At 55.7% G+C, this 27,764-nt stretch overlaps 5 protein-coding genes and 1 non-coding gene across 6 annotated transcripts; 3 read left to right on the forward strand and 3 right to left on the reverse strand.

Annotated features, from left to right (window-relative positions):
- Positions 1-3,364: 3,364 nt before the first annotated feature.
- On the forward strand, positions 3,365-6,436 carry COL26b_010833 (uncharacterized protein; the record flags this gene model as incomplete). Its single annotated transcript, XM_053183519.1, has 1 exon — positions 3,365-6,436. The coding sequence occupies one exon, from the start codon at positions 3,365-3,367 to the stop codon at positions 6,434-6,436; it is 3,072 nt and encodes a 1,023-aa protein (XP_053032511.1).
- A 1,261-nt stretch (positions 6,437-7,697) lies between these two features.
- On the forward strand, positions 7,698-8,291 carry COL26b_010834 (uncharacterized protein; the record flags this gene model as incomplete). The annotated part of the gene is made up of 1 exon (XM_053183520.1): positions 7,698-8,291. The coding sequence occupies one exon, from the start codon at positions 7,698-7,700 to the stop codon at positions 8,289-8,291; it is 594 nt and encodes a 197-aa protein (XP_053032512.1).
- Positions 8,292-8,617: 326 nt separating this feature from the next.
- Positions 8,618-8,689, forward strand: COL26b_010835. Its single transcript has one exon. It is a non-coding gene; the product is annotated as a tRNA-Ala (tRNA).
- Positions 8,690-9,122: 433 nt separating this feature from the next.
- Positions 9,123-12,458, reverse strand: COL26b_010836 (uncharacterized protein; the record flags this gene model as incomplete). Its single annotated transcript, XM_053183521.1, has 1 exon — positions 9,123-12,458. One exon carries the CDS (start codon positions 12,456-12,458, stop codon positions 9,123-9,125), a length of 3,336 nt encoding a protein of 1,111 aa, XP_053032513.1.
- Positions 12,459-22,204: 9,746 nt separating this feature from the next.
- COL26b_010837 (uncharacterized protein) lies at positions 22,205-24,454 on the reverse strand (the record flags this gene model as incomplete). The annotated part of the gene is made up of 3 exons (XM_053183522.1): positions 22,205-22,466; positions 22,547-24,006; positions 24,086-24,454. The coding sequence occupies 3 exons, from the start codon at positions 24,452-24,454 to the stop codon at positions 22,205-22,207; spliced, it is 2,091 nt and encodes a 696-aa protein (XP_053032514.1).
- A 1,962-nt stretch (positions 24,455-26,416) lies between these two features.
- On the reverse strand, positions 26,417-27,764 carry COL26b_010838 (uncharacterized protein; the record flags this gene model as incomplete). The annotated part of the gene is made up of 3 exons (XM_053183523.1): positions 26,417-26,758; positions 26,836-27,298; positions 27,361-27,764. 3 exons carry the CDS (start codon positions 27,762-27,764, stop codon positions 26,417-26,419), a joined length of 1,209 nt encoding a protein of 402 aa, XP_053032515.1.

Raw genomic sequence — 27,764 nt, forward strand, 5'->3', positions numbered from 1 at the left:
ACACCCTCGTAGCCCACCGTCTAAGTACGATAATTATTAGTATTAAATTAATCTTCAGAGAGTAAGCTATTTTCTGAATATTCTTTTGTTATTTTTCTGTTTTGTTTGAGGGAAGGCCTAAAGGTTGAAGTAAGGGGTGGTCTAGAAAGCGGTCGTTTATTCTGATACCCGAGTGGTCGCTTCACCCCTGGAAGGAGCAACAAGCCCCGGCGGGGGAAGGGGCGCAGGGAAGGAAGTCGATGGGAGGAGGCCGGCCTGCCCTCCACCGTGTTGGAGAATGTCTTTCTGATAGGGAGGTACTAAGAGATGAATTGCGCCTGCCAGTCAGTCGTATGTACTCGAATATCAAGCCACACTTCCCCAAGTATGGTCCACGTTGTGTCCCGCCTCACATCGGGAGCAAGTTGATGTACGAATACTTACTATGTACTTCATCAAGTGCCTGCCCTAACTACATAGTAGATCCTGATCCTGTACCATATCCGTAGTGGAGGCTGTGTTCCGAGTCTTTTGTGCTGGACAGACAGACAGACAGACAGACAGACAGACAGCACGCTGTGCCTCCAGAGATAGGCCCGTCGTCCACCGAGGGACCTGGCCATTTTTAGACCGTGCTCCAAATTAAACATGCAAAGCCTGGGACCCCTTTGGCGTCTGCCATCTCATCGAGTCATCCCATCCCATCCCATCCCATCCCATCCCAATTGAAGGCAGCCCGGCTACCTTACCTTAGGTACCTAAGGTACTATGCAGTAAAGTATCGGTGCCTCAGTACCGCTACCCATGGACTAAGGTACCTAAATACGTATCCGTAGGCAGGCCCGGTCCCTAGCAGCAACACCGCCGCAACAGTGAGGTGACCTGAACGGTAGACCACGACCAGAACAGCAATGTCATTTCCAAAATTTCCACCTGGCCCACCGGCATGCTGTTGCCGGCCTAGGAGAACAGGGCCAGAAAGGGCCAGAGACGCTCGTGAACACGCCCAAAACGTACTTTGAGCCGTCATCGCCGGTACGACGCCATGGTGTCCTCCGGTGAGAGTCGTCGAGATCGTCTGTGCCATTGCCATTGCCGTTGCCAAGTTCGGTTCAGTTCAGTTCACCTACCTACTTACCTACCTACCTACCTGCCTTAGCTCAGTCTGCAGCATCATAGGTAAGCAGTCGCGGCAAACACAGATTAAAAGTACCTACGTAGCGGTAGGTAGGCTATGCAGGGACGCTGGCTCCTTGGACGGCCCGGTGCTCGTCTCTGCTAAACTCCCTAATTTGTTTGTACCTGCGAGATGGGAGGGAGATCCTGGATCTGGTCACCTGCGCACCCAACGGACCCTGGCTTCCCAGTCAAAATGCAATTTCTTCCGCGGCATGCCCCTTGTTCGTAGAGCACTGCACTAGTGAACGGATTGTGTGTGCCGTGCACTGTTGAGACGCTGTGACTTTGCCGCGTACAGAGCTTACAGTGCAGAGAGGCAGACTAGGCATGAGATCAGACGAAGCATATTGGGCGGCTGCTCGTCGCTACCGAGCCGGGTTTGTTTGACTTAGCCGTTGTCACTTCGTCGTCAACTGAGGCGGTTATTCCATAACGATTAGGAATGCATCTACTAAACACACGAGCCGTAGTTTTGCCCGTTTGGCCATCTATACGCATAAGCGACGCGCATGCACGAACGAATGTATGAGGTACGTACTGAGATAGGCCGCCTTGTTACTCTGTACTTCCGAGTCCACTTGCGCAATCATCGGCCGCCGCTGCTGGCGGCGAGCATAACTCGTACCGCTCTATGAAGACTAGGTAGGTAAGCTGGCATACGCAAGCTCAGTCGGCCAGGCATTCGGCGACTTGTGTGTGTGTGGTGGGTGACATGCTGGGCTCGCCCCTACAATGTAATGATCTTAGAGGGAATCAGAGGTTATCACCGACGTAAAACTAGTGGAAGTACTGACTGAGTACGGCGGACACTACACTATACGTCCTTGTTCACTGTTGGATGCACAAAGTAGCCCAGGTGCCTTTCCATGCTGCCAACTCGGCCTTGGCTCGCCCGCAGGGCGTTGTGTTCCTCCCGAGACGAGTCCTGTTAGTTCGTTCGTTCATTCGTCTTGTTGTTGTTATTGTTGTTGTCGTTACATGCCCGTGCTGTGTTGTTGCTGTTTCGTCGAGCAGAAAGAGGGGGGCGTATGTGTGTATGTGTGTGTGTTCTGAGAGTGTGGTGGGCGTGTGCAGCGGCCAGTGCAAGTGTAAGTGCAGGTAAGAGTGAAGTAGCTGCGGTAGGTGAGCGAGAGTGTGGATGGCCAAGAGCTGGGCTGGGCTGGGCGGATTGCACCGGGGAGAGGGACCGACCGAGGATGAGGGACAACTGGAGGTCGAGGAGGAAAAGGAAGGGGGAAAAAAAAAGGGAAAGAAAAAAACGCCAAAACCAGTGGGCTATCACCCCTGTCTGCGCTCTATTCCGTGCCTGGACTGCGATTTACTACTGCCCAGCAGTGCCCGGCTTGTCTGCCATTCCAACTCCCTTCCGTCCCGCCCAAATCCCAACCCATCCCATCTTATTCCCTCTCATCCCCTCCCCTCCCACTCTCATCCCTCCTCCCACCCCCATCCCCCCTGTCTGCTCATCCTCTCTCTCTCCCCCCGTCCTGTCGCTCATCCCTTGTCGTGTGTTTCCATCAATCAATCAATCTCCCATCCTTTTGCTGCCTCGTTCCATCCACATTCTTTCCTGTCCCCTTCCATTCCTTTACCACCCTCGCTTTTCCCTTCCCTTCCCATTTTACTCCTCTCGTTCGCTCTCCTCTTCTGCGCCCCCACCTCTCCCGACCTCGTCTTCGAATCGTCGACCTCGACCTCCTCTCGCCTCCGTCAAGAATTCCCCGGGCGACGTCGATTCTTCGATTCTCAACCTGCGCCCCCTTTGCGCCCACGCGGTCCACCGAGTCGATCCTCTTCCGTCCCCTTATGTGCCACGAACGGATCTAACGACCCGACAAAGGTCTCGCGGACAAACGCCAACTTCCTCATGAATTCGCGATCGAAAATTGCTGTAATTCTTCAACCCGTGACGGACAACTAACCCACGTCCTTCCCGCACCCATCCGACGATTTCTCGTCGAGTCGCTCATTTTTACCACCTTGCAAAACATAACAAACTATACTTACACTCATTGACACATTTGTCAAGTACATTCGTTGAGAACCCCCTGACAAGTGAGTCCCGTCTTAGTCTAGCTATCGCCGGGCGCCACTGCTGACTCTACATGGAGACTACTAAATACTGCCAAAAATTGGTATCTTACAATCGCTAAAACAAAACTTCAATTGAAAATTCGATAATCGGGATTATTGTTGGGAAGGAAACATGCACGCCAAGTCTGCTCTTCTGGCCGCCGCCCTGGGCTTGGCAACCACTGCCTGCGCCGACCAGGAAAGGCCCAAGATTTACTTTCCCCGTCACGTCAAACGCCAGTTCACGAATTCCACGAGCACGAGACCCGAAACTTTCCCAGCACCGGAGAGCACGCCCTTCGACTCGACAACATCAAGCGGGCCGAGTTCGTCATTTAGTGACTTCCTGACCAGCTTGACCGACACTCTCAATCAGAATCCGTCATCCAGCGCTTCTTCAACAGAGATCCCCGCCGTCACATCACCCTCGCCTACGTCTACTGTCGCATCGACCCAGCTTGTCTCTTCAGGAGCCACTGAATCCTCTGTATCGCTGTCCACCGCAACTCTTGCAGATGGCAGTGTTACGACTGTTGTGATCTCCAGCACCATCGTCTTCGACCCATCAACGGAGACGACGGCGAGCGGTGCGGCTTCCACCAGCAGCCTCCCCCCCGTCATCGTGCCTACAACGAGCGAATCCTCGGCCGTTGCGACAAGCGATGCCTCTACAATCTCACCTCTGCCGACCACGACTCAGACGCCCATGCCGACGGCTGAAAGCTCCGCTGCCGCAACAACCCCGACGACTACCCCCGAGTCGTCCGCTGCTGCCGTTCAGTCTACCCCATCCCCGGAATCTTCTGTCCCTCAGTCATCCACCGCCCCTGAGTCGGCGACTTCGGTGGCTCAGTCATCCAACGCTGCAGAGACCACGCCGGCAGCTTCTAGTGCCGTCGAGTCTACCGCCGCATCCGCGACTGAGGTGAACTCGACTCAGCCCACTGACGCCGCTCGTGTGTCCAGTGCCCCCGGTTCAAGCATTGTCGTTGCGCCAACCTCGGAGGCCGTCACGAGCTCAGCCGTCCCTGCTAGCTCTGAGATTGCCAACAGCAGCAATCTGGCTGCTCCCACAACCCAGGCCGGGTCTATTTCAGTGCCGGAGACGACTCTCTCCATCTCTTCCTCTGGTATCTTGCTTGCCCCGACTGGTGTCGTGAGTGAGACGTCAACTTCGGAGTCCAAGACCTCTGCTGCGGAGTCGACTTCGATTCCCGAACAGCAAACTTCCGGCGTCGTTGCTTCGAGCGTTGCTCCCAGTGTCAACATTACGGAGCCCGTAGTGTCCACTTCAGCCCAGTCCGTCTCACTACCTGCCGAAACCACTTCCGCTGCCGTTCAATCCTCTGCTCCCGCCGAGAACGCCTCCACAGATGCTACTATTTCCGCCACTCGCCTGCCAACTTCAGTTGCTTCTTCCGAGGCGCCCCAGACAACGAAGCCTACGAACCCGCTGGAGCCCATTGTTTCCCTGATATCCAGCGAAGTTCCCATCATCAACGCAACCTCTGCCGAGCTCCCCGCCGCTTCCTCCTCTGCCGCTTCGTCCGACGTCCCTATCCCGACGCCCACTGCTCTCCCATCGCCAACTGATCGTACCACGACATCGGCAGTGCCTACCGACCCCATTGTGAATCTTACCTCGGCACTTGAGATCTCGACTGAGCCGACTACGTCCGTGCCGGTTCCTAGCGACCCTGTTGTTAACATCACTTCATCAACCGAGCTCCCCGTGTCCGTTCCCACCACTGTGCTTTCTTCTACGGAAGGCATAATCAACGCTACGTCGACGGAGATTCCTGTGGGAGAAACGTCAACTAGTAAGCCGGTCACTTTGACTAACAGCATTGTCACGTCTGCACCCACAACTACAGCGACTGGTTCCGTGGAGCCCATCCCTGTCAACTCCACTTCGACCGAGGTTCCCATTACCAGCGGACTCCCGACAACAACTGAGCTCCCTTCTTCTGTGACTTCCATTAGCAACACCACCGATGCTGAGAGTGCGACCTCTGTTCCGGCGTCCACTGCTTCTATCCCGCCGACAACTATCGCAAACGAGACTGCTCCTGTGACCGAGACATCCGTTCCGGTTACCTCCCAGCCTACGACTACTCAGCTTCCGGTTGCTACATCGACTGCCATCCCCGTCAACACCACCGAAACGCCTGTTGTTGAGACCACACCTACGGTATCGACTCCTCCTGCCTCGACCACACCCGTCATCACCAGCATTCCTGCCACGGCTACGATCACCGACTCCGAGTCCTGGCTTCCTACCACCATCATTGTGGAGCAATCCACGTCAATCAGTACTCCTACCGAGGCTCTGGCCCCCACGACGACAGCCCCGTTGCCCTCTGACCTCCCCAAGGTCATCAGCCCGCCTGACCCTAACGTTGAGAAGCCGAAAGACTCCACCCTTCTGCAGATTGGCTTCTTGCACGGCGAGAACTACCAGCACGTCAGCAAGAACCCCAACGCTGCAGCTCAGATCTTCAGCTGTCTTCCCAAGGCTTTGGCCGACGCAGCAGGTCTCGACCTGACCCAGATCAAGATGCAGAAGCTTGTTCCTTACGACACCTCTCAGACTCTCGGCTACATTACCACCCTGGCCAGGTTCTACTATCCTACTAGCATGGTTGATACCCTGCGCATGGATATCAAGATTCCTAACTCTGCCATCTACAACAACCCTGACCAGCTTGTCTTCAACCTCACTCAGAACATCAACCCTGCCATTGAAATTATTCCGGGCATGGAGGATGACCCCAACGCCACTGGTGACGGCGGCTCATCGTCCACCGATGCTGCCAACCCCAACGACCCTTTCAACAACGATAATAACGAGCAGACCCCCATCCAGAAGGGCACTGCAGCGGCTATTGGAATCGGTGCTGTTGGTGTTGCTGCTGCGTACGGCGCCGCCATGTTCATCATTGCTCGCCGCTACAAGCAAAAGAAGCAGGCCCACCGCCGCGCTAGCTCCCTCACCTCGTCTGAAATGCGTTACACTGGCGCGGGCAGCCCCCCGATGATGGGCGGGGCTTTGATGAGCAGGGACTTCTCTAACTACGGTGGAGTCGCCGGTGGCCGAGACAGTCATGGCAGTGGCCGCACGAACCGCAGTGGCCCGGGTAATTCAGCAAGGACCGCGATCATCTCTGCCCCCGTTGCTGCTGAGAATTCACTCGGTTGGAATTGATTGACGACCTAAACGCCATTTTCCATATTTGTCACCATTTACGCTTCGATACCCTTCGGGAGGATCCTGTTTGAATGAGATACCTGGCGATTGCCCGGTGTCGAACCGATGGCAGTTAGAGAGGGCATAATACATTCGGTATATATGTCTTTGGCCATGAGCTATCAGCTCGAAAGATTTCTTTCCTTTTCTTTACTTCATGTCTGGCAGTACGTACCATTCTACTCACCGGGCCAGGGGTGTCGACGATTTTGTCACCCTGTCCCCCAACCGTATTACCATATTCTCGATGTCGCTGTACTTGGGCTGTTCCACCTTCCGTCCCCCACCTTGCCCAGGAGGAACATTCTTTGGAATATCGAGACTTTTTATTTTATTTTTTAATATTTTGTATCTGTGCTCTGGATCTATACATGGGGCGAAAAGCGGGATGGGTGATGCAATGGAGCCATATCAACGAGTGGCGATGAGTTCGGAGTTGGATTATGGCTGGCGATACCCTGGGGGAAAAGAACCAGGCTGGGTTCCCTTGTACATCTTTTGCTTTCTTGTTTTGCAGATGAAGAGGCGTCTATAACACTGCGCCTCGAGCTCGCAGCTCCACCTTTGTCCTGTGTTATTTCCCCCGCTTGTCAGGTTGAGATGTGCCTATGTCACTGAGGCTGTCGGACAAGGGGTCGCCTCATTCGTATATTTGTCGCAGATACAGCGAATAGAAAAAAAGAAAAAAAAATCAAAACCACTGCGTCCGAAGGTCCAGCAATGCAATGTGTGTTGACCTGCGTAGGCTGTAAATAGAATCCAGTATTAGCTTCGTTAACGTACATGAATGAGTATTCATATCTGGGTTTACAGCACTAGGATGGAGTTTTCCAATACCATGGGTGGCTTTCATGCGGCACGGCCACCGCCCCCCCCCTTATCCGTGTCATGTTATCAAGTCTGCCTGAGAGGTGTCTGCCTAGACGACCTCACCACACACATCTCATGCGGCAGTCTAAATCGACAAAACTTTCGGATGCCATTCTGATGATTTGGCAAGGGTCCTGCGTCTGACTCATTTCACAGAGAGAATTCCTTGCGTAAGCGAATAAGCCCGCAGGATATGAGGATCGAAACTGAGCGAGCTACGAGAAATGAAGAAGGTAGGAGCAGGCAGCGATGCCTCCGCCTCCTAAGTACTTAAGATGGGGCACTTGACAACAACCTTGCTTTCCCAACTTGTCGCTCCAAGTTCAAGATCGCCTGCAACGAAGCCAGTATGAACCGACTAGCAAATATCCTCTTTCAAGGACCGCTGCGCCTTGTGGGCATGTTACGAGCCTCTCCGACGCAGATCAGTGCACCCAACGAACGAACCCACACCACGATAGAGACTGGGGAGGTTGAGGAGGAGGCTGATGAGCAGGAGAAGAAGAAGAAGAAGAAGAAGAAGAAGATGGGGAGTTGGAGAGAGCGAAAGTACGAGTTTTCGAAGCCGGTCTCGGCTGTGTGGGACGGCGCGCGCGTCATTCCTCCGGCCGGATGGGACCGCATGAAGAAGGGGCTCTGGCCGCAGCAGATGGAGGACCGATGGGTGATAGCCCACGTGGCGGCCGCGGAGGCGGACGGTGGAGAGGGGGAGGGGATCGTGCTGGCTAGGAGCTGGACAAGGTATCCCTTGACACAGATCACAGTGATACCCTCTGGCGCGGACGGTTGCAGCAGGAGGATCACAAAGATTACGTGGGAGGGAGACGAGGAGCGGTGGAGGGTGTATGACCGTAAGAGCGAGGCCAAGAAACTTGTTGTCCGGTTCGCGAGGGGGGTTTTCCAAGTCGACCTGGCAAACGACAACGAGTCCGACGAAGACTGAAGGCATGTTCCTTTCTCTTCCTTTCTCTTCTTTTCTTGGATCCGTGCGTCCGCTCTGCATCCCTTCATCGGATGAACTTGGACTGACTCGGTACAGAGGTGTTGGAAACCTTCGTCTTGCGGCGGATATGAATCGGCGCGCAGTATTCCTCTAAAGGATACACCCATGCACCACTACACCCAAAGTTTCTCGAGACATGACCTGCCTTAATTTTGAGACGCTGCTTTTACAAGTTGGGTCGTCCTAGCTATAGGTTGTGATGATTCTGCTGTTGGCGGCCATGGGTATGAACTGCTTCTGAGGCAACTTTGACATGCGCAAGGCACGGGCGAATGGTTTAGTGGTATAATACTCGCTTAGCATGTGAGTGGTCCAGGGTTCGATTCCCTGTTCGTCCAATTTTTTTGGAACTTTTTTTGCAAGCTGGTCCTAAACTGAAAAAGAATAATAAAAAAAAAAGACCGTTTCTGAACGTGATATTTGATACTGCCCCCACGTTGCAAGCTGCAGTCTGTTAGGAACGTAGCCGCATCAATAAAGACGCCAGATAGCTTGCTGCGCTAACAAGGCACGTAGGTCTACATCGTCCGATGACCATCGCCTACAAAAATTATACGCAGGAAGTGTAGGGCATATACACAGTCTCTGTTTGACTTTTACTATTTTCACTGCTTGAAGCAAGTTTTTACTGGGTTTATAACTTTACTGGGTTCATAAATTGCGGCCATCAAACGTTAGGAAGGAACTTCATCAGGGCGTGGTCTCATCGATTAAATCAGTATGTATGTACGTAAAGGTATAGGCTTTTTGCACGATAGTGTCCCTTGCGCTCTAGCTGGCTGGCGCCGTCACCGTGGTGGCATTCGTCTTCTCTGGCTTGGATGATGGCTTGCGACTTGCCCTACCAACAATCTTCTCCGTCCAATTCCAGCCTCCGAGCGGCGTCGATGATCGCGCCTTGTCCTTGTCTTTGGGGCCTGTCGGTGATGTGGGGCTTCTTGCACTGGCTGTGGTTGTTGTAGTATCGCTGTCATCGCTGTCCGCCCAGTCACGTTCGCTCCACGTAACCGAGTCGACACGCTCAGGCGGTCGCGGAGGCCGATTTGCCCTCGGCGGACTGGCTGAGGAGCTTCGGGATGACGAGCGGCGCTTTGGGGGTGGCTGCATGTCAGGGACCACGTCTTCCGCCTCTCTCTGGGAGTTGGGGGACAGAAGCGCCGTCCCCAGAACATCGCTCGCGCCATCTCCGGTAAACGAAGCACCACTATCGTTGACCTCATCGCCAAACTTATTAGGTGGCAGGCTGATATCGTTGGCTCTTTCCCCAGTTGGCTCGTCAGCATCACGTGTCCTCGCCGTAGCGGAGTCGCTAAAGTGGGCGTCGACGAGATGCTTCACCACAGGCCAACCATAGGCATTGGCGAACATTCGACGGACGATGATGTTGTTGTGAGCGTCTGGCTCTAGCTTGACCAAGACCTTCCTCCAAGCGAGTCCACGATGATAAGCACGTGCAATCTTCTCTTCAACCCGCATCTGCGATGCGTCAATCTCCTCATCGGCGCCCTTGTTCGGGTTTGTGTTGGCTGTGTCATCGTAGTCTCTGGTTGAATCCATGGTACCTTCATGTGAAAACCGGTGAGATGGATGCGGAGACGAGTCCGTACTAGTCCTCGACCCTCCAGAGCCAGTTGAGGCGGCCCTTCGGAAAGTGCCTCGCCGAGAAGCCAACGACCCCGTGGGTTTCTTCTTCAACGGCGGAGGCGGAATATCAGCAGGCTGGTAGACACGGTCATGGAAGATTGCGCGAGGCCTTTTGGATGGGTCGATCAGGTATTCGGTGGTAGGAATTTTGGGGTTGATCAGGTCGTGAGCGGACTCGAAGAAGCTCGTTCTCGGCGGGGCAATATGCCGATTCTCTCCTCTTTCAAGTTCGTGGCCGGCAGTGACCTTGGAGGAGCCACCAGATGACTGCGATATCTCGTCAAAATTGATGGTCTGACTTCTCCTGTAAATCTTGTGTTGCTTGTTGGATATGGGTGGTGCCTTGGGCTGCGAAGAGTCGCTGCTCTTGAACATGGAAAAGAAGCCGGCGAATGGTCCACCACTATTTGCGTCTTTCCCGCCCTCAGGTCCATCTTCATTATAAGGCGTGGGTACAGACCGCAAACTGGCCCTGTCATCTTCCATCATTGCGTTCCGCGGTGGCTGTGGAACCTCGACTGCATTGGACGGGGCCGTGGGGGTGATGTTGCCCGACTGGTCGTCGGGCGTCGCATCGTCTTCCGGAGGGAGCATGCTAGTTCTCCGAGGTGTAGGAGCCAAGCTACCGCCGGTTAGTTCAGCCCAACCGGCACCGACCAGAGTCTCAACCAAGCCAGCGTCTCGCCGGGCCTTCTCCACGCGTCCCAATCCTTGCCAGTCCAAGAACAAGAGACAGCTAGTTCTGAGTGGCACAATGCCATCGTTGACAACGTTGGAGTACACCGTCCGGTTGCGAAACTTTTTCATGGCAGTGTGAGCCGGTCCCGTCGGCAGGATCCTCAGCAGAGGCTTTGACTCTGGCTGAACTTCTCCCATGACCCTCTTGTGTGCGCTCTCTCCGAGGTTGCTGACGATTGCCCCCCACCCGCTCCTTGCGATGGTCGGCGCCCTCCAGGTTAGGCCAAGATCCTGGCCGGTTCTGCCTACCAGCCCGAAGTCGAGGGCAAATTTGACATAGAGAGGGTTCTCGTTGCTGAGACCGAGAAAAGGCGTGGCAAGAGCAACAAAGTTGATCGGTTTGATAATGTTGAAGAACTCTGGGGAGTGTTTCTGAATGTATGCAACGGCGTATGTTTGTATCAATCCACCCAGTGAATGTCCGATGAAACTGATGCTGGTAATGGTAAAGGGACGCTTCTCTTGTATCTCTTCTTTGTGTATAGTGCTGTATTTGTGGGCTGCCTTGTTGCTGTCTGGTTCAGATTTGTTAAAAACGGCAGCGACTGCTGATTCGGCGTGTCCTTTCTTGGGCGGAAGAAAGGGCTGATCGGGGTAGGACATGGAGAGAACGTATCTAGCCAGTCTCTTACCCAGGTATTTAATACCCCTCTCCGTCCTTGTCGCATTGCCAGAGAAGCCTCGAACAATGACTTCCTCATCATCTCCGTCGTCCTCTGCAGGAGAGTCATCTTCGGGGACAGTCTCCTGTGAAGAGCTAGCCCCGTTCGTATCGGCATGTTCTTTGCTTTTTCTTTCTGCACGCTCCTTGGCACGTCTGGCCTTGGCATCAATCTTGGCCTGGGCTACCGTAGAATCAATGCTCTCCTTGAGATAGAGCATGTCTGCCCCGAGGTTACTGTGTAAGCCATGAGTCAAGACTACCAAATGGACCTTCTTTTGCTTCTCTTCGGGTTTCTTTTCTGTCGGAGCACTGCTGTCGTGGGCGACGCTCTCGACGGGCTGGTCCTTACGAGGCCGGCTCTTGAAACGGTCAATGTTGAGATCATCCCAGCCCGGAAGCCTCGGAGTATTCCACAATGCGGCCGTGTCCTCAACCTTGAGCTCGATGGCTTTGGAGAAGACGCCCTTCGGCTGCGCCGGATGATGTCCGTCCTTGGCGCCTAGGCTCTGCTGAAAGTCGGCGACCTTGCCGGGTTGCGGTACCTGCGCCTGGCCACCAATGACGGGCAGAGAGTAGCTCAAGTTCAGGGACTTAGCATCTCTTGCTATTGTCACCTCGTAGCCTACGGCAGCCGAGGTCGAGAAGATGACTTGGGACGATACCTCGACGATCCACGTTGCGCTTTCGATCTCGTGGTCCGGGGATACGCCAAAGTGACTGCCTCCTCCGGTCCCGGCACTCTGCCTTATATGCTCCGGGACAATCAGTTCGCTCTCCCAAGAACCGCCAGCCTTGAGCATGGGCTCGAATTCGGGAACACCATAGCGACGGGGGTTGGCGAACTTGACGTTGGGGTCGAAGTTGGAGGGGTAAGCGGCGGCGGAAAGAGTGTAGGGGCCGTGGACGAAGGCGGCACGAAGGGCGATTGCTGAGGTGTTGCGGACGCGCAGGTAGAGGCGCTCGGGCGAAGGCAGAATTCGGTCTTGAGAGGGTGTGTAGGTGACGGTATAGCGGACGACCTCGCCAATCTTGACGCTCCCGACTTGGTAGACGAGAAGCATGGTGGTATCGGAGAGTGCGCTGGGTGCGCCGATGGGGTTCGGTTCGGTGCGGATGGGCAGAGGTAGAGAGCAGGTCCGGCGTATATAACGAGAGAGCTGCTATCGTCGGTCTGTTGGTGACGCCGTCATCTCCGATCGGGTCGCTTCGGTGGCGGCAGACGGGGAAGTGAAGGGGTCGTCGAGTTTGTCGTGAGCGAAAAGACCGGTGAAGTGGCAGCGACGGTCAGATCAAGGGAATAGCGGGAGTCCGGTCGCGTGTTCGATCTCGCATTCGCACGGAGGGTGGGAAAGAGTGGTGTCGAGAGGGCATACGAGGCGTATCCCACACATGCAAGAAGGAAAAGGATAGTATAGTAGGACGCGTAGTAAATAGGACGGGTAACAGGACAGGGAGGATGGGAAAGCGATGGAAAAGCGATGGGATAAGGTGAAGTAAGGTACCCCAGGAGCGGTAGTCGGGTCGGTGGTCGGGGGATGTGAGGCTGGAAAGCACGAGCAGCTCTTCGTCTTGGAAGGCGAAAGCTCAAACTCGCAGCCCAAAAGGTAAAGTAAGGCACGTTCGGTTCCGGGTTTTGAGCGCGTGCCTATCCCCCAACTTGGCAAGGTAGTAAGCCTTTACAACAACTGCGACAGCGCATCAGCAGAAGCAGAAGCAGACAAAGTCGGGAAGCAGCCGTAGCCCGGGAGCGATGGCAGGATTGGATAGGCACGAGGAAAACCCAAGACCCCGGGGACGCCAAGCAAGAGTTGCTTGCAGTGCTTGCAGAGAGCGCACAGCACAATGATGCAACCTTCTCAGCGGGACGTCAAGCAACGCGAGTCTTCATTGGATGCCACCAGCGCAGCTGGGGGCAAGGCATCCGGAAGTCGAGGACGTGGACCAGGGCCAGGACGGATAGTATGTACCAAGGTACTTGGTAGGCCCACTAAGGTATGGAACCTACCTTACCTACCTAGGTACCTACCTACTGAGCACAAATGCGATGCGCCACTGCCGAATCAAAAGAAGGCCCTCTCGCCTCACCATCCCATGATGATTCCCATCCGAGTGCCGCCGTACTTAATGGGCATCTCGGTTTGACTTGGATGATCGGTCCAACATGGAGGTCGCTGCTAAGCTCAAGGGCTGACTTTCGCCCCACGCAGTCCATACCCAAGCCAATTTCACCTCAAACTCATCATCTAAAGTCGGTCAGACTCAGCACTTTACGACAGAAGCGTCTTGCAGGAACGGGCTCTTGGTCCTCGCCAACGCCAGAAAGTCAATATATTACTTACTCAAAGAGAAGAGAGGGTGTGCGGTCCAAGTGCCACAGCAAAGCCAAGCATGCTCATCCTCGCCTCCCCGGTCCTTGCTTGCAGTCCCGCCTGTCCTGCTTTCCACGTCTCAATGGATGCCCAGGCGCAGGCATCGTCTGTCTTGGCAGGGGACCAGGCCCGATCGATATGTGTTAAAGGCATTTTTGCGCCCTGTGGACGTGCGCCCATGTGCAATGGGGGTGCATCCGAGTGCCGCCGCTTACTGTGTATTACTATACGTACGCAGCACACCCATTGTTGTTGTAGCTGTGAGATGCTGCGTCGCATACAGGAGTGCAACCGGCACTACCCTGAGATCTGAGATGGGCATCAATGCGAACAACAGCCAGGAACCGCACCACGTCACGTTGTGCCCCACCCGCCACGACCGCCGCCACGGCAAATGGGCCTCGAGCCTCCCCGCTGACACAGGTACAGAGCGAGTCAAGATCCGCCGCATGCCTCAGTCTCGTTGATCCCGGACCTGGGTCCGTAGCTAAGGTAATTAAGGTGAGCCTCGACTTTGCAGGCCGCCATATTGCCGCCATATGCCTTGGCAACAACCACCGGACTCCTCTCGTCCCACAATCCTCCTCTCGGCCAACGGCAGCATGGAGATTGCCCATCTAAAGTGCAAGGCAACACAAAGCTTGTTCGACCCAAAAGGTCGACAACACGGCCTGCCAGAGACAAACTTTACTTCGTTGGGCCACGCCTTCGGACGACAATGCACATGAGATTCGTTCCCGCTCCTCGCCGCGCCGCACAGAAGCGAACTGACCGAGGCAGAGAGTTCACATGAGAAACAGCCTAACAGCACCCAGTCCGCAAGCGCAGCGCAAAGTAACGCCGGATAAACCTTTGCTGCGACGTTCTTTCCTAGAACTAGAGTATACACGTTACAGTCCTCTCTCAGCAACCAGGAACTCTTACGTCCATGCCCACCTCGGGATATCACACGCCTAGTGCTACAAGCATGAACCCATAAAACGGCAAGTTGCCTCTCCAAGTGCGCCACGCCAACCAGACGGCCAAATAACAAACCCCCGTAAATCATTTCGTGTGTCCTGTGTCCGGTGTTATTTGCTGTCATTGAGATACCTTGTTGGTTTGGTCCTGATCTTCTGTCGTAGTACAGGGTCGTTATGCCCGGGAACCGTCTTCCGGGTCTCCTGGGTGGACATGATTCCGCCACTCAAACACCCGGTTCATCCCGCGGCCGGGTCCTGTGAGGCCAGCGAGCGTTGAAGACTTGGGTTCCGCGTGTGGACGCCGCCGACTGGGCGTGGCGTGTATCGCTGCCTCTGCCTCGTAGTCATGAGCCACACGTCCATGTACTACTCGCTCTGAGGGTCGCATGGTTCTGGCGCTGTTATACAGTTCCTCCTCCATAGTGTGTCGCCGAAGCATCGGCATTGGCGGCGGATGCCCCATTCCTAGGGGCGCCGTCAAAGGAGGAGGGGGCCCCATGGGGGACGCCGTCATCGGCCCGAGAGGCGAAATCGTATGCGGCGGTGGTGGCCCCATCATCCCCGACCGGGAGGGGCCGCCCGGGCTGGAACGGAACTCCGAGAAGCGCTCAGCCAGGCGCTGGCCCATCGAGGCTCGTTGGCTCATCGTATCCTGAGGGAGGCCTCGTGCCCGGTTGACGCCTGACATGTAGTCGGTCGGCGTGGGGCGCTCGAAAGCCGCCGGTGGCGTTGGTGCGGGTGGCACTGGTGGTCCGGATACGAAGACGTCGTCAGCTTCTCTGCGATAATCATCACTTGCGTAGTTTCCAATCGTTGTGTTGGCGCCAGTAAGTTCCCCGTATCCTCTGTCAAGAACGTCGTCGTCTCCGTAACTCGAAAATCTGCGCGTGTCGTCGTCACGGTTGTCTTGAAACCTACGAACGAGTCTGTCTTCGTAATCTTGGGACCGAGACCGAGGTGACGGCCCCGAGCGAAGCGCCGGCCGCATGCCCCTGGATGTCATGGTCAAATCCAGCCTTTCAAGCCGCGGGATCACTGCCGGAAATTGTACGTCGGGAAGCCTATCCGCGTCTGTCGTGTCATGATTCGTGTCATAATTGAACCATGGGCAGTCGCAGTTCTTCCATTTGACGCCGCAAATCATGCAGAATTGCGCTCCGCAGCGACTGCTATCGTCAGCAAAGCCCCGATCGCAGACAGACGGTCGACCAATGATGCTTACCATGTCATATGGTTGCAGCCTTCCTCGAGTTCAATCATGTGATTGCACTTGTAGCATCGCTGCCAGCCGGCCTCTTTGGCCTGCTCAAGAAATCTTGTGGTGTCTTCATCGTCGGGACAGTCTCTTGACGAGTGCCATTTCCCTTTGCAAGAGCAGCACACATCAGTTCCGCATACCCTGCAGGAGCCGCACTTGCGACTCCCTCTGCGATAGATGTCCGATGGTCTGATCCATGCTCCGCAGCGTCGCGAGGAGCAGTAGATCCGGTTACGGGTCGAGTACTCCAAATACTTTCTGTTCCAATTCATCTTGAAGTCAGATGACAGCAGACGCTCGACATACTTGAGCGGGATGACATCTGGCGTGCAGCACCTGGGAGGCATAGACTGGGGATCCGTGATGGAAAGCTGGAATCGCCATTCAAGACAAGACTCGCACATGCGGTGGCCACATTTGAGCTTCGGAACTTTCGAAGACCGATGTTCGTCCATACAAATCATACACTGTGCCCTGCAGTGATATCATTAGCACGTGGCACACCAGAGGAATATTGACTCCGGAGGCTCCTAGACGGCGACTCACATTTTGACAGGTTTCTCGGGCGAGCGAGAACGTACGCTCCTGGCGAGCCTTTGGCCCATGAAATTAGATGAATGTTTAGTCGACGAAGCTGTGCTGTGCGATGTGACCTGGGATGCCGCCCCCGAAAGAGTGTGGGAGCGTCGAATCATCCGAGAGTCTCTATACACAACATCTGACTGATGTCTTCTGGAAGGTCTGCTCGGGCCAACATCAGAATCACCTCGGTAAGGGAGCGTTCCGTATGCCAACCTTTTGGAGGACGTAGGAGGCTTGGAGACCATCTCGTAAGTCTTCGCTGGAGGCCGGTGTTGGCTCGGCCTCCTTGCGGGACTGTGGGAGCGCTGCCTCGAGAAATGCCTCTCGGAAGCCGAACGAGACAGACGAGAGCGATGCCGCAAGGGAGATCTGCTGCGTTCATCGAGAGACTGACGCGATTGTCGCGGCGTGTGCACGGTCGATTCATCATCGTCTTCTTCCACATACACGATTTCCTTAATCTTCCTGCGGCGCTTGGGCGTCTTCTTCTTTCTCTCCTCTGGAGGGAGCCGCCTTTCCTCCAGCACGAGGCGGTGCGTGCGTTTCTCATGCTTCCCTCTCTCCTTCTCCCGCTTCGCCCTCTCGTGCCGTCTCTGGCGTTTCTCTTCCTGGGTCGATATACTGGTCGCTGACTCCTCGTCCGTCTCGGTGTCCGTGCCAGACTCTGAAGATGTGGAAGATCTCTCCCTTGCGTAAGGTCGACGGGGCCGGAAGGGTTGGGCGGCTCTTGGGCTCCGAGCACGCCGAGGACTCACCCTCCGGCCGGGCGTGGGCGACTCGGTCTCGCCAAAGTCATCATAGGCGTAGTCTGCGGCTGGATATCGTCCCCTTCTATAGGTTTCCGTCACTGGGGCTCTCGACAGCACAGGTACGGGCATCGTCTCGATGACGGTGGCAGACGCGCCGCTGCTGTTCCTGGAGGTTCGGTTTCGTCCGGGGGACGAAGTTATCTCGGGTCCTTGTATAAGGTCTTTGGGCCTCCGATATGGGAGCGAATCTAAGGACGTCTCACCACCGGCACGCCAACCATGGTCAGCGACAGGCAGCGGCCCTTGAGGGTAGCGGCGTCGGGTCGTTGTCCTGTGCCAGTCTTCCACATCTCGGTAGGCCATTGGGCGTCAGAAAGCCTCATCCGGGAGAGGGAGCGGGAGGAAATTGGGATCGAGGCAGGACGGGACGGGAAGTCGTGAGTCGAGGGTGTGGGAAAAAGGGCAGCGGAACAGCTGGTTGCTCGCGAGTGGGCGGACTTAATGCATGCCTATAGCTGTGATTGGGCTTGGATGACGGGTTGCATGTCGGACATGCACTATGCAGGCGGGCGAGAGATGATATGGCGCGCCCTAAGAATCGGGACGATGGCGATTGTTTGCCTCGCTCTCGTGAGGTATCAATCGGGCAGCAGCGCAAGCTGTTTGGTCGGGTTGTCGTGTGTTGTGGAGAGGTGAGAATTGAGAGGGACCAAACAGGATGCGGGCTGCTTCCTGTCTGCTGGGCGGCTGGTGGGATCACGAAATACCCAGATAGGTAGACGATCGAGGTGGTCAAGCCAGGCTACCTTACGTACGGACTTGGAACCAAGTAGTCAAGGTAGGCAAGGTAAGTAGGTAGGTAAGGTAGGCAGTAGACATGACAGATGGAACGAGGGGTTCTTGTTTATTCGGCGGTACAAGACACGTCTAAGGCAAGGAAAGCAGGCAGCCTAAGGTTGCCGCGAGTGGCTGTCCCCAGTCCCATAAGGGCAGAAAAGCAAGCAAGGGAAGGGACATTTCCCGTCGAATCCTCAAACCTGAAAATGACTGCAACATGGCAAGGCCGTTTGTGTGTGTGTGTGTGTGTGAGAGAGAGAGAGGGAGAGAGAGAGAGAGAGAGAGTCATTCCATAGCCCGAGCTGCAGCTGCGAAAGGGGGTTAGGGGCGCCACAGATGCGGCAACCGATTGGTTCCCCTTCCACGTCCAGGGCTGCGTGTTGCGGCAGTGGGGTGGAATCGAGACGTTGCTGTCTCTGTGTGTCTCTGCCACTCACCCAGCTGCTCCACCTTGAGAAGGCAGATGGAAGCAATCAAAGTCGATTCATACAGATGCACCGGCCCGTTTGAAGTTGGTTCCATCACGTCGGCTTTCCGTCCCAGAAGATGCTGACGTGACAGACAGACGGCAAAGACACACGGCCGATGCGTCCGCCGTGAGTCGTCGTCTGAGCAGGCGGCCAGTCCGAACTCCTCCACCACCTGTTGCCAAGGTTGGCAGAAGGGACTGGACGGTTGGTTCACTTCAGTTCACACCGTGCGCGTCCAGCAGCGCGGGAGAGGAGTGAGGGGGCAGGAGGTGAAGTGCCTTGGGGAACGGTGAGGGAACCCTGAAGGATGCTTCGCGGGAGCGAACCGGAGGCTGAGCCTTGATGCTAGCGCTGTCGCTCTGCAGGGGCTGCCCTGGATGATCTGACCGCTCTGGCCGCCGTTGCCCTGGACCGCCCTGGATTTGCCCTGACGTGCCCTGATTTGTTGCCCTCCTAGAGCAGTCCCGACCCGTCCGTCTTACAAGTTACAACAGCCGTCTGCAGTGTGCGGACGTCGCAGAAGCGAGCGAGCCGCTGGAGTCACGCACCGTGGCGTCGCGCCATGCCATCTTGACCCATGACAACGGTGCCGGCCCGTCATGAGGGCTGTGATCTGACACATAGTCTCATTGTGCACTGAAGGAACCCAAGGTTACTCAAGTACCTACTTAGGTACCTTACGTTGGCAATTGGATACGTAGTGCCTTGAGGTAAGGTGCTGAGGGTCTACCCTAACAATCCACTCTTCCCCACGATATCGAACACCGAAATCCCGCATGCTGTGCACAAGGTTCACCACAACGTGCAAAATCGGGCTATGCACCATAATGCACGTTAGCTAGTCTGAACGGCGTCTCGGTCTGCCGATGTCTGCCGTGCTTTCCCGTCCCGGTTGGTCGGTGCGGGGCCGGTCCGGTGGTCGGAGCTCCTGTCTGGTCTCGTGCGGCTGACCGCCTTATCTCATGCCCGGATTCCTTGGCTCAAAATTTCGCAGAATGCATCCTGACCAAGAAATACGAGCTAATAGAGGCCTGGTGGCTGGATTAATTAGAGAAAGAAGCAGATTAACGGCAATTCCTAACTCTATACAGGTATATACTAATACCCGAGCTCCAAGTGCTCTATTCGGGGAGAACTCCCTTGGGACATCACCTAACTCAGAAGGAATCGACTACAACGACGAGAAGGACGACGAGAAGGACGACCAGACCGCTGCTCACATGAGGACTGTATATTGTATCCACTAGCATTTCAGGCGCGTAGATTCTCTTGAATGTTCATAGCATAGTTATGGTGTTTCAGCTCGTGTACTTTAAATTTGTGCACGTGGCGTCAACGGCAATCTACTACGAGTGAATGCGATTTGTTGACCTCAGTGGCCGCTCTTTGAGATACAGCTCCTCTGGTAACGTACCTGTTTTGGTACATCTCAACATGAGACTGCTGGAGATGCGTGGCCAGGCGAAAGTTGCCGCTCTTGCAAGCAAGACCGAACTCACCGCAACCCCGGCGCATCGAGCAGACTATAAAGCGCACAAATACCGGCATCTGCTTCTTTTCCTATGCGGCGGCGCCAGCATACAATTTCTCGCATCCATCGCCAATTTTGACAGTCCGCGTTCGCTCGGATTGGTGGATCTTCCGTCCTCCACACGACATCCTGCACCTCCCCCGATGCTTCGGTCCCACGATTGCCCGTGCAGGGCCATCTGGTCCGTTCCCGCATCCTGGACTCCCGGCTCTGAACCCCACATCCGCACCGGCACTCGAAAACGGATACTTGGTCCCGGTACCACGGTGCCTTTTGCCTCCTTCCAGAGCTGAAGAGTCATCTGTCAGGGAGGTTTATTACGCAGTGGTTCGTTCATGTCCCACGTGTGCCCTGAGGAGGTTCCCGGAAAAGAAGAAAAAAGTGGGGGGTCGCAGCGACATAGCGGCGATTGACCCTCGCATTCCTTTGGACCGACGCCGCCAATCCGCGGGCTCGGAACGCATGTTGATGTCGAACAGACACTGACGAGCAGAGAGGTGCTATCTCACCACGATAGAATGCCGGCTATCGACTTGGAGGCCGTCGGTTGGCTATGTGGCGCGCGCCAGTCCTCGTGCATAGACAATGACAGCCAGTTAATATGAGGCATGCCGGCACCCGCGTTGTCGATAGATACCTTGACTGCTTCCAGAAGGCGCGATATGAAGCTACCAATATCAACTCGTCATTATTCATTGATTCCTTGTCCACAAAAAGCACGGAAATCTGGACATGTTTACATTTCCTCACCCGCGCACATCTCCATCAAATGGGCCGTGTTCGATCAAGAACCCACAAGATAGACAACCGCGAGTTTGACTGCATGTTACCAAGAAATCGCGACGTCTCCTAATGACAAGGAAGAGTACAACATAGAGTCAGCATAGCGCGCCTCGTGACTGCCCTGTATGTGAGATCGCTTGACATGCATCCTCCAAGTCTTTCCCCTTGCGTGCATGCAACTCATGGGTGGGAACCCCGCGCAGCCCAAGCTTGTTGGGGCAAGTTTGCGTCCCTGGACTGATCGCCCTGCAGCATAATCTCACGTCCTGCTGGACGTAGACTGTGACCTTCTGAATGGGGGATTATTTGTCCTGTTTGGTAACTAGGGCGCGTTGATGGATGGACGCTGTGCTGCGCCTATCCGAGCACCATCCGGGTTTAAAAGAGGCGCATGCTTTTTGGACTTGTGTTGGTCTTTTCGGCACACGCAGGGGTATTTTGTTGGCAATGCTAATTCCTACAGTGATATCTTGAAAAGTAGACGAGTAAATCCAGAAGGGAAATATCTTTCCTCCCCGCAGACTTGAAAATCTTTAAGATCTTCCATGTTCACTGTCCAAAGCTCTGCGATAAAGTCTAGGTGAAGTGCCCGTCAACAATGGGACACTACATGGGTCGAGCGGCCTCGAGTGGCTTGCGGCCAGATCGCTGGCGAGGCGGCGTCTCTGAAGCCGTCAGCAGGAAACCAGCCGCTGAAGAATCACTCCGAGCACCAGCAGAGTCGCGCTGGTGAGAAATGACAGCAACCAAGCCTCTGTCCTGTGATCCTGCTGCCATTCCCGGAGATGGCGGGTGAGGTATCTTGAAGAGGGTTGGCGTGGAATGGAGTCATTGGTTGAACGGGTGAGCGCCGGAGGGTCGGTCCGAATACCGGTGAGCCCAGTATTACCCGCCAACCACGCCTCCCCAATTTGCAGGTCTCCACACATCCCTTCTCCAGATGATGCAACCCCAGACTGTTTCTGCACCCCAGATGTTTCTCTGGCATTTTGCTGCCTGTGTACCTGTTGAGGCCGCTTCCCCACGTTTGGAGACGATTCGGAAGGCCGGGCAGCGATATCACCGGGGGTTCAGAATATCAGAAAGACGGCAGACGTTTTGTAGTCGACATTGAGGCTGGAGCCAGGATCGAGGGTGCTTTTGCACTCCTGTCAGACGCAAGGCCACACATGCGTGCAGTTTGTTTCTGGGCATAGCACGTCCTGCGTGGGTCTTCTTCCCAAAATATTGGAGGAAGGTCGTACGAGCAGCGGACTGGCACAGCCCTCAACCGCTCAAATATGCTCTCCGTCTGACTTCGGCCTCCTTGATGATTTCCGCTGCCAGGCTGAGACTAGGCGCCAGCGTCGAATATCGCTCAATCTCCATCACCACGTCATTAATGATCTGGTCGATGGTTTCCCGGTGAGGAACGAGGGTCAGCAGAATGCTGCTCAGAGAGGGTGACATGGTGGCACCCATAACAAGAAGCGTCTGCGACACAATCGAGAGGGCACCTTGCCACAAGTATGGCATATGTCCGGCATGACTGCGGCGAGTTAGCAGTGGTACGCCGAGAGTGGCATGCCATCACCACAGCACGTGGCGTGACCAATCAGTAACACTTACTGCGCATTGATGTGCTCCAGTTGCCGAATGGAGGCTTCCAGGCACTTGTGGCAATTCTGTCGGACAGCGGGATCCAACACAGCCTGCTCATTGTCCAGTACGGCCAAGATGTACGGGCGGTAGATGATTGTCCGACAGGCGTAGAATCGCAAGCGCAGGACCGTCTGCACCGGATCTGAGAGCACGGTGCGGCCAAATGGGAACTGCAACGGGATCGGCAGGCTCTCGTACCATTGTTGCAACTGAAAATCGAGTTCCGCCACGACCGGCTCCAGACTGGTGGTCGACGCCATCGAGTCTTTGGAGTAGATGAGTTGACTGACCCTGTTGAGGAGCCGCCGGAGCGCGATCTCAGCCAAGAAGTACCACAAGTCGTCTCGGCCAATCGCTTCTTGCTCCTCGCCCTCGAAGCCACCAGGGAGGCCAACGTTCTCCTCAAACTGAACGACGCCCGAGTGTGGCAAATCCAACTCAGCGAGTAAGTCGCTCTCGAACAGGAGCGAGTTCCAGTAGATGCGCTCAGTGAGCTCCCTCTGATTAGGCGGCACCCTGTTGGGGGACATGAGCAGAAGTTGCAACTTGGTACTTGTGGTGCAGAGTAGGTTCCAGGCCTCGAGCGGTCGCACGAGGTAGAACAGATAGGCCGAAGCGAGAAGGTGGCACTGGGCAGCCAGGACGTTGTTCGATGTCATCATGCCGGGAAGAAGGGCCCAGGCTGCGGTGAAGTACTGTAGGCCGGGCGCATCCTCTCCAGGAACGATTCTGGAGATGCTGCCTCTCAAACTTGCTTGACCCAATGCCAGGACAAGCAGGACGATGCAGCTCTCTGCGCCCTCTCGGAAGCCGTTGGAGAGGGCTGTGCGGTAGTGACTCCTCCAGGTGTAGGGGTTCACGCAGGCATACCACACATTGACTCGTTCAAAATAAGCCTCGATGTAGGCGGTGGTGTTGGAGAGGTCGACGCATGGGGTTTTTGTGAGTGAGTGCAGCGGTTCGCGGGCCATTTCCAGCTGCAGGAGGATCTGCGGGTCGTAGGGTCGAGATACGAGGTCGCGGATGAGAGGCCACTGAAGCAGGTGCAGGGCGGCGTTGGTGTGTAGCTTGGGCATGGTTGAGATGTTGGTCGGGTTGTTCCAGGTGCCTAAACCACCGTTAGGAATAATTGAGACGAAGTTGCCGGTGCCTGAGATTCCCATCATACTGTCTCCATTGAGTCCTGAGCCGTTGCTCATTGAGGGAGACTCCTGGTTGATGGCGATGCCACCGTTGGCCTGGCCTGCGACCATGTTCATCTGCAGCAAGCTCTCGATACGATTCAAGCGCTCCAGAATCAACTTGTCGCCGGCGTCCAGCTTGATGCCCGGCTCTCTGTAGATGCACTCGGCTCCGAGCTCGGTGCAGAGCTTACACTTGGGCTTGGTTCCATCGCAGCGAGACTTGCGAGAGCGACACACTTCGCACTATTGCAGTCGTCAGTGATGAGCCCTGGGCCAGGTCTGCAGGGGCAGGATTATCGTCAAGGGGACCGAAAAAACGTACCGCGATGGTGGCTCTCCTCCTCGGGTAGTCGACGCCAGCGTCTGTGTTTCTCCTTTTGAGCGGGTTGGAGCCCTCATCACTAGACGGCTTGTGTACACCGTTGGTCAAAGCATCGGGGCGGTGGTCGGAAGACTGAGACATGTTCCGGGCTTTGTGGGCGGAGCCAATGAGACCATCTCTGCTGAAACTGGGTGTTCTCTGAGTCTTAAGGGAGGCGGGCGACTTGAGTGGATGTATGCCGTTTACGATGGATGTCATTGAGGGCGAGGGAACCTCGATGTTGAAGTTGTCGCGCGAGGGGACGGAGAAGGGCCTCCCCGCTGTGCCGCTGGCTGAGTGGGGAGAGTCGCCCGTCGAGGACGGGGACATTGCCTGCGTCTGGAGGCGCAACAGTTGTGTGGAAGACGTGAGGGGCAGACTTTGATGCGCCGCGAGAGCGCAGCGCAGCGCAGCACAGAAAGAGAAAGCCGAGTCGGGTCGCGTGGTATTGAGTTAACTACCGTACCTAGGTATTTGGTGGATCGTTTGACGGGGAAACGTCCGAGAAAGCGGGCAGCAGTCAGTTGTCGGCCAGGCAGGGCAGGGCAGGGCAGGGGCGGCGGCAAGTACGTCGAGTGGTGGCGGGCTCCTCGGTGCGACCAAGGCTTTTTAAGTCGTCGACCCGCGGCAGAGACTGTCAGGCCACACTCGAGGTTTTCGAGGAAGCTTTTTTGCCTGTCACTTGGGAGTAGGGGACGGGAGCGGTTGGACGGCGGGAGAGAGGGTCGAGGGAAGGAGGAGGAAGAAGAGGATGATGTGATGCGCGGTAGTGGAGCAGGTATCATTCTTATTATTCTGGACCCGAGAAACGACGGGAGGGAAAATGCGGAGGATGCCATACGACGACTGACTGGTGCGATGCTTGCTCTTGCTGGGCAGAGTGGCAGGCCAGTCAGAACCGAAGACTGCAACGGGCATGGGACGAAATGGGCATGGCATGGCATGGCATGGCAGGGCAAACCGAAAGACCACGGAACCGGGGAAAGGATGCAGGACAGGGGTATTGGTTTTCTCTCAGCCGTGTGGTGTCGTGTCTCGTTTGCTGCCATGCGCGTGAATACCAACCAGTAGAGTACATTGGTGTTTGGTTGGCTTCTGGTCAAGTCACCCGCAGCCAATTTCCATCCGGGCAGGGGAGGGTAGTGGTGGTGCTCAAAAGGAGTGAGGGGTTGGTCTCGCGTGGATGGATGGATTGGAGTCGGGCAAGGCGTGGAGGGTTTTGGAGTAACGCGGGAAGGAGGCGCCTCGGACTGGAACCTAGGTAGGTAAGGTGAAGGTAGAGAGAGGTTCACTGGACCTGCCCGTCAACCTACCTACCTACCTAAGGTAAGGTACCTAACGGACTGGACGGTAGGTATGAATTACCTACCTACGTAGTTACCTTACCTAAGACACCTTACCTCGGGCAGGCACCTTCTACCTAGTTAGTGACTGAGGTGCCCTCCCTGTCCTTCCATTTCTTCAGCGTCCCTCCCGTCTTCGGGCTCCCGTCCTTCACGTGGTCCATCGTTGAGGTGCTGCTGCATCTCCAATGGAAGCCAGTGGAGGGCCATCTGCGGCGGGAGTTGCTCGCTAATCTTGGACAATTCCATCACATAATGTTGCTTAGCATTTAGACACCTCCTCACAATTTCAAGCCACGCGAACAACCCAGCATCCCATCCCGCTGCCACATATTACAGCCGTCACTTGTGATCCAATAATTGCCGTCTCGCCAGCTTGGTCCCCGCCCGTGGTCCAGTCCCCGCGAATCCGGGGTGCGGGCGGCTGGAAGGAATCCATACCTTAGGTATCTACATATGTACTGCCTACGGTCCCCATCAATCCCATTCGATACCAGATTCAACTCGCTCATACGTAGCTTGCTGCAGGTCGCTCGCCAGGGCCTTCTCTGCCGTGCCCACCATATTCTCGACGCAACCGCGGCCGGTGAACCAACCTTTGGCACCGTCGCCTGCTGATTTCCTTGGTTCAGAGTCGTATCGAGCCGTTCTTCCGTAAGCCGCGGACGTCTTGTTTCCACTGTCCATTTCTATGACACAGGACGGGAAGAAGCAAGCCTCTTGACCCCCGAAATGCAAGTCGCCAACGGAACCCGATGAACGCTTCAGCTTGCATGCGTGCACGCCAAAAAGACACAAGTTCACCCAACTCTTATTTTTGAACTTAAATCTGGTAATTGCTATGAACCTGCTGCCTTGTGCTTCAAGAAGAAAGACAGCCCGTTGTAAGTGAGGCAAGGCCTTGCTTTCGTAAAGAAAACATCAGACCCCCGAGACCAAACCGGCAAACCTACTCGTCAAAGATGACAGCAGTGACCTCGCCCTCCACCTTGGTGCTGGCAATGATCTCTCCCAGCTTGCCCGAGACGGCGTCACGGCTGATGAGGACAACGCGACTGTCCGACTGGAGACCGACGGCGACGAGCGAGCCGGCCTTGTTGACGGAGAACTGGCGAGGGATGCGGCCTCCGGCAGGGAACTTTTGCAGGAGAGTGAGCTCACCCGTCTCCGCGTTGATGGTAAAGCTGTTAAGGGAGTCGGACGGAATCTGAGCGCCCTCGTTGGTGTCCGGGTTGGTGATGCTGAAAGCGCTATCGTTTCGGGAGGAGACGGTCAGGAACTTTCCGTCGGACTGTACAGTGTCAGCCAAGCATTATCACCATCACCACCATCATTGTCCCCAGATGTTCTTAGAGTCACGGAACTTACGGAAATCCAAATCTCAGCACCGCTGGCTCCCGCGGGCGCGGTGTTGCCAGCGCCGTAGGTCGAACCAGAGTACACCTCCTTGAAGCCGAGAGTCTTGTTCTCGCGGTAGGTGACGTCGTAGGCGGTCACGGTGTTTGCCAGCTCGGCGATGAGATACATGTACGTCTTGCCTTCGGAAGTCACGAGAAACTCGAGATGGCGGGGTCCGCTGCCGGGGGCGGCCACCAAGGGTTCGACAGCGGCAAGGTTCTTGCCATCAACGGCGAAGACGCGGACAAGATCGGCCCCCAGGTCGGGGACTAGCACGAAGTGGCCCTTGGGGTCGAGGACGACCTCGTGAGGGTGGGGTGCCTCTTGTCTCGAAGGGTTAGGGCCCGGGCCGGTCATGTTGAAAGTCTCGGACTTGACGGGCGTGATGGCCGCTGGGTTCGAGATGTCGAACCAGCTCAGAGAGGAGCCTCCACTGCATCAGATTTTAGAGCCATGATCCAAGGAAAAATGTCGTCAACGCCTATTCCGACTTACTACTGAGCAACGGCCAGGCCGGCCCCTTTCTCACCGAAAAGAACAGCGCTCACCGGCCCGCTGATCGTGTCAACCTTGGACAGCTGCTCCAGCTTGCCGTCGGGGCCGGTCGTGAAGGACGAGACAGTGCCGTGGTCGGTGGTCAGACCCTCATCCGTGCAGTAGAGCTTCGCGTTAGGCTTATCGAGGGTCAGCCACGACGGGCTGGGGGCGCATCCGTTGGAGGTCGAGATGTTCTGCAAGGTAGACTGGGTGCCGTTGTTGCCCGAGAGGGTGAAGTTGAGCGTGGTGATGGCTCCGCTGTACGACGACGCAAAGAGAACCGTGGCAGCAGCCGGCGCGGGCCCTGCCAGGGACGACAGCAGCAACGACAGGAAGCCTGCTGGGAACAAATCTCGCATCAT

This window comes from Colletotrichum chrysophilum, assembly GCF_026319265.1.
Source record: "Colletotrichum chrysophilum strain AFK26 chromosome Unknown scaffold_122, whole genome shotgun sequence".
NCBI lineage: Eukaryota > Fungi > Ascomycota > Sordariomycetes > Glomerellales > Glomerellaceae > Colletotrichum > Colletotrichum chrysophilum.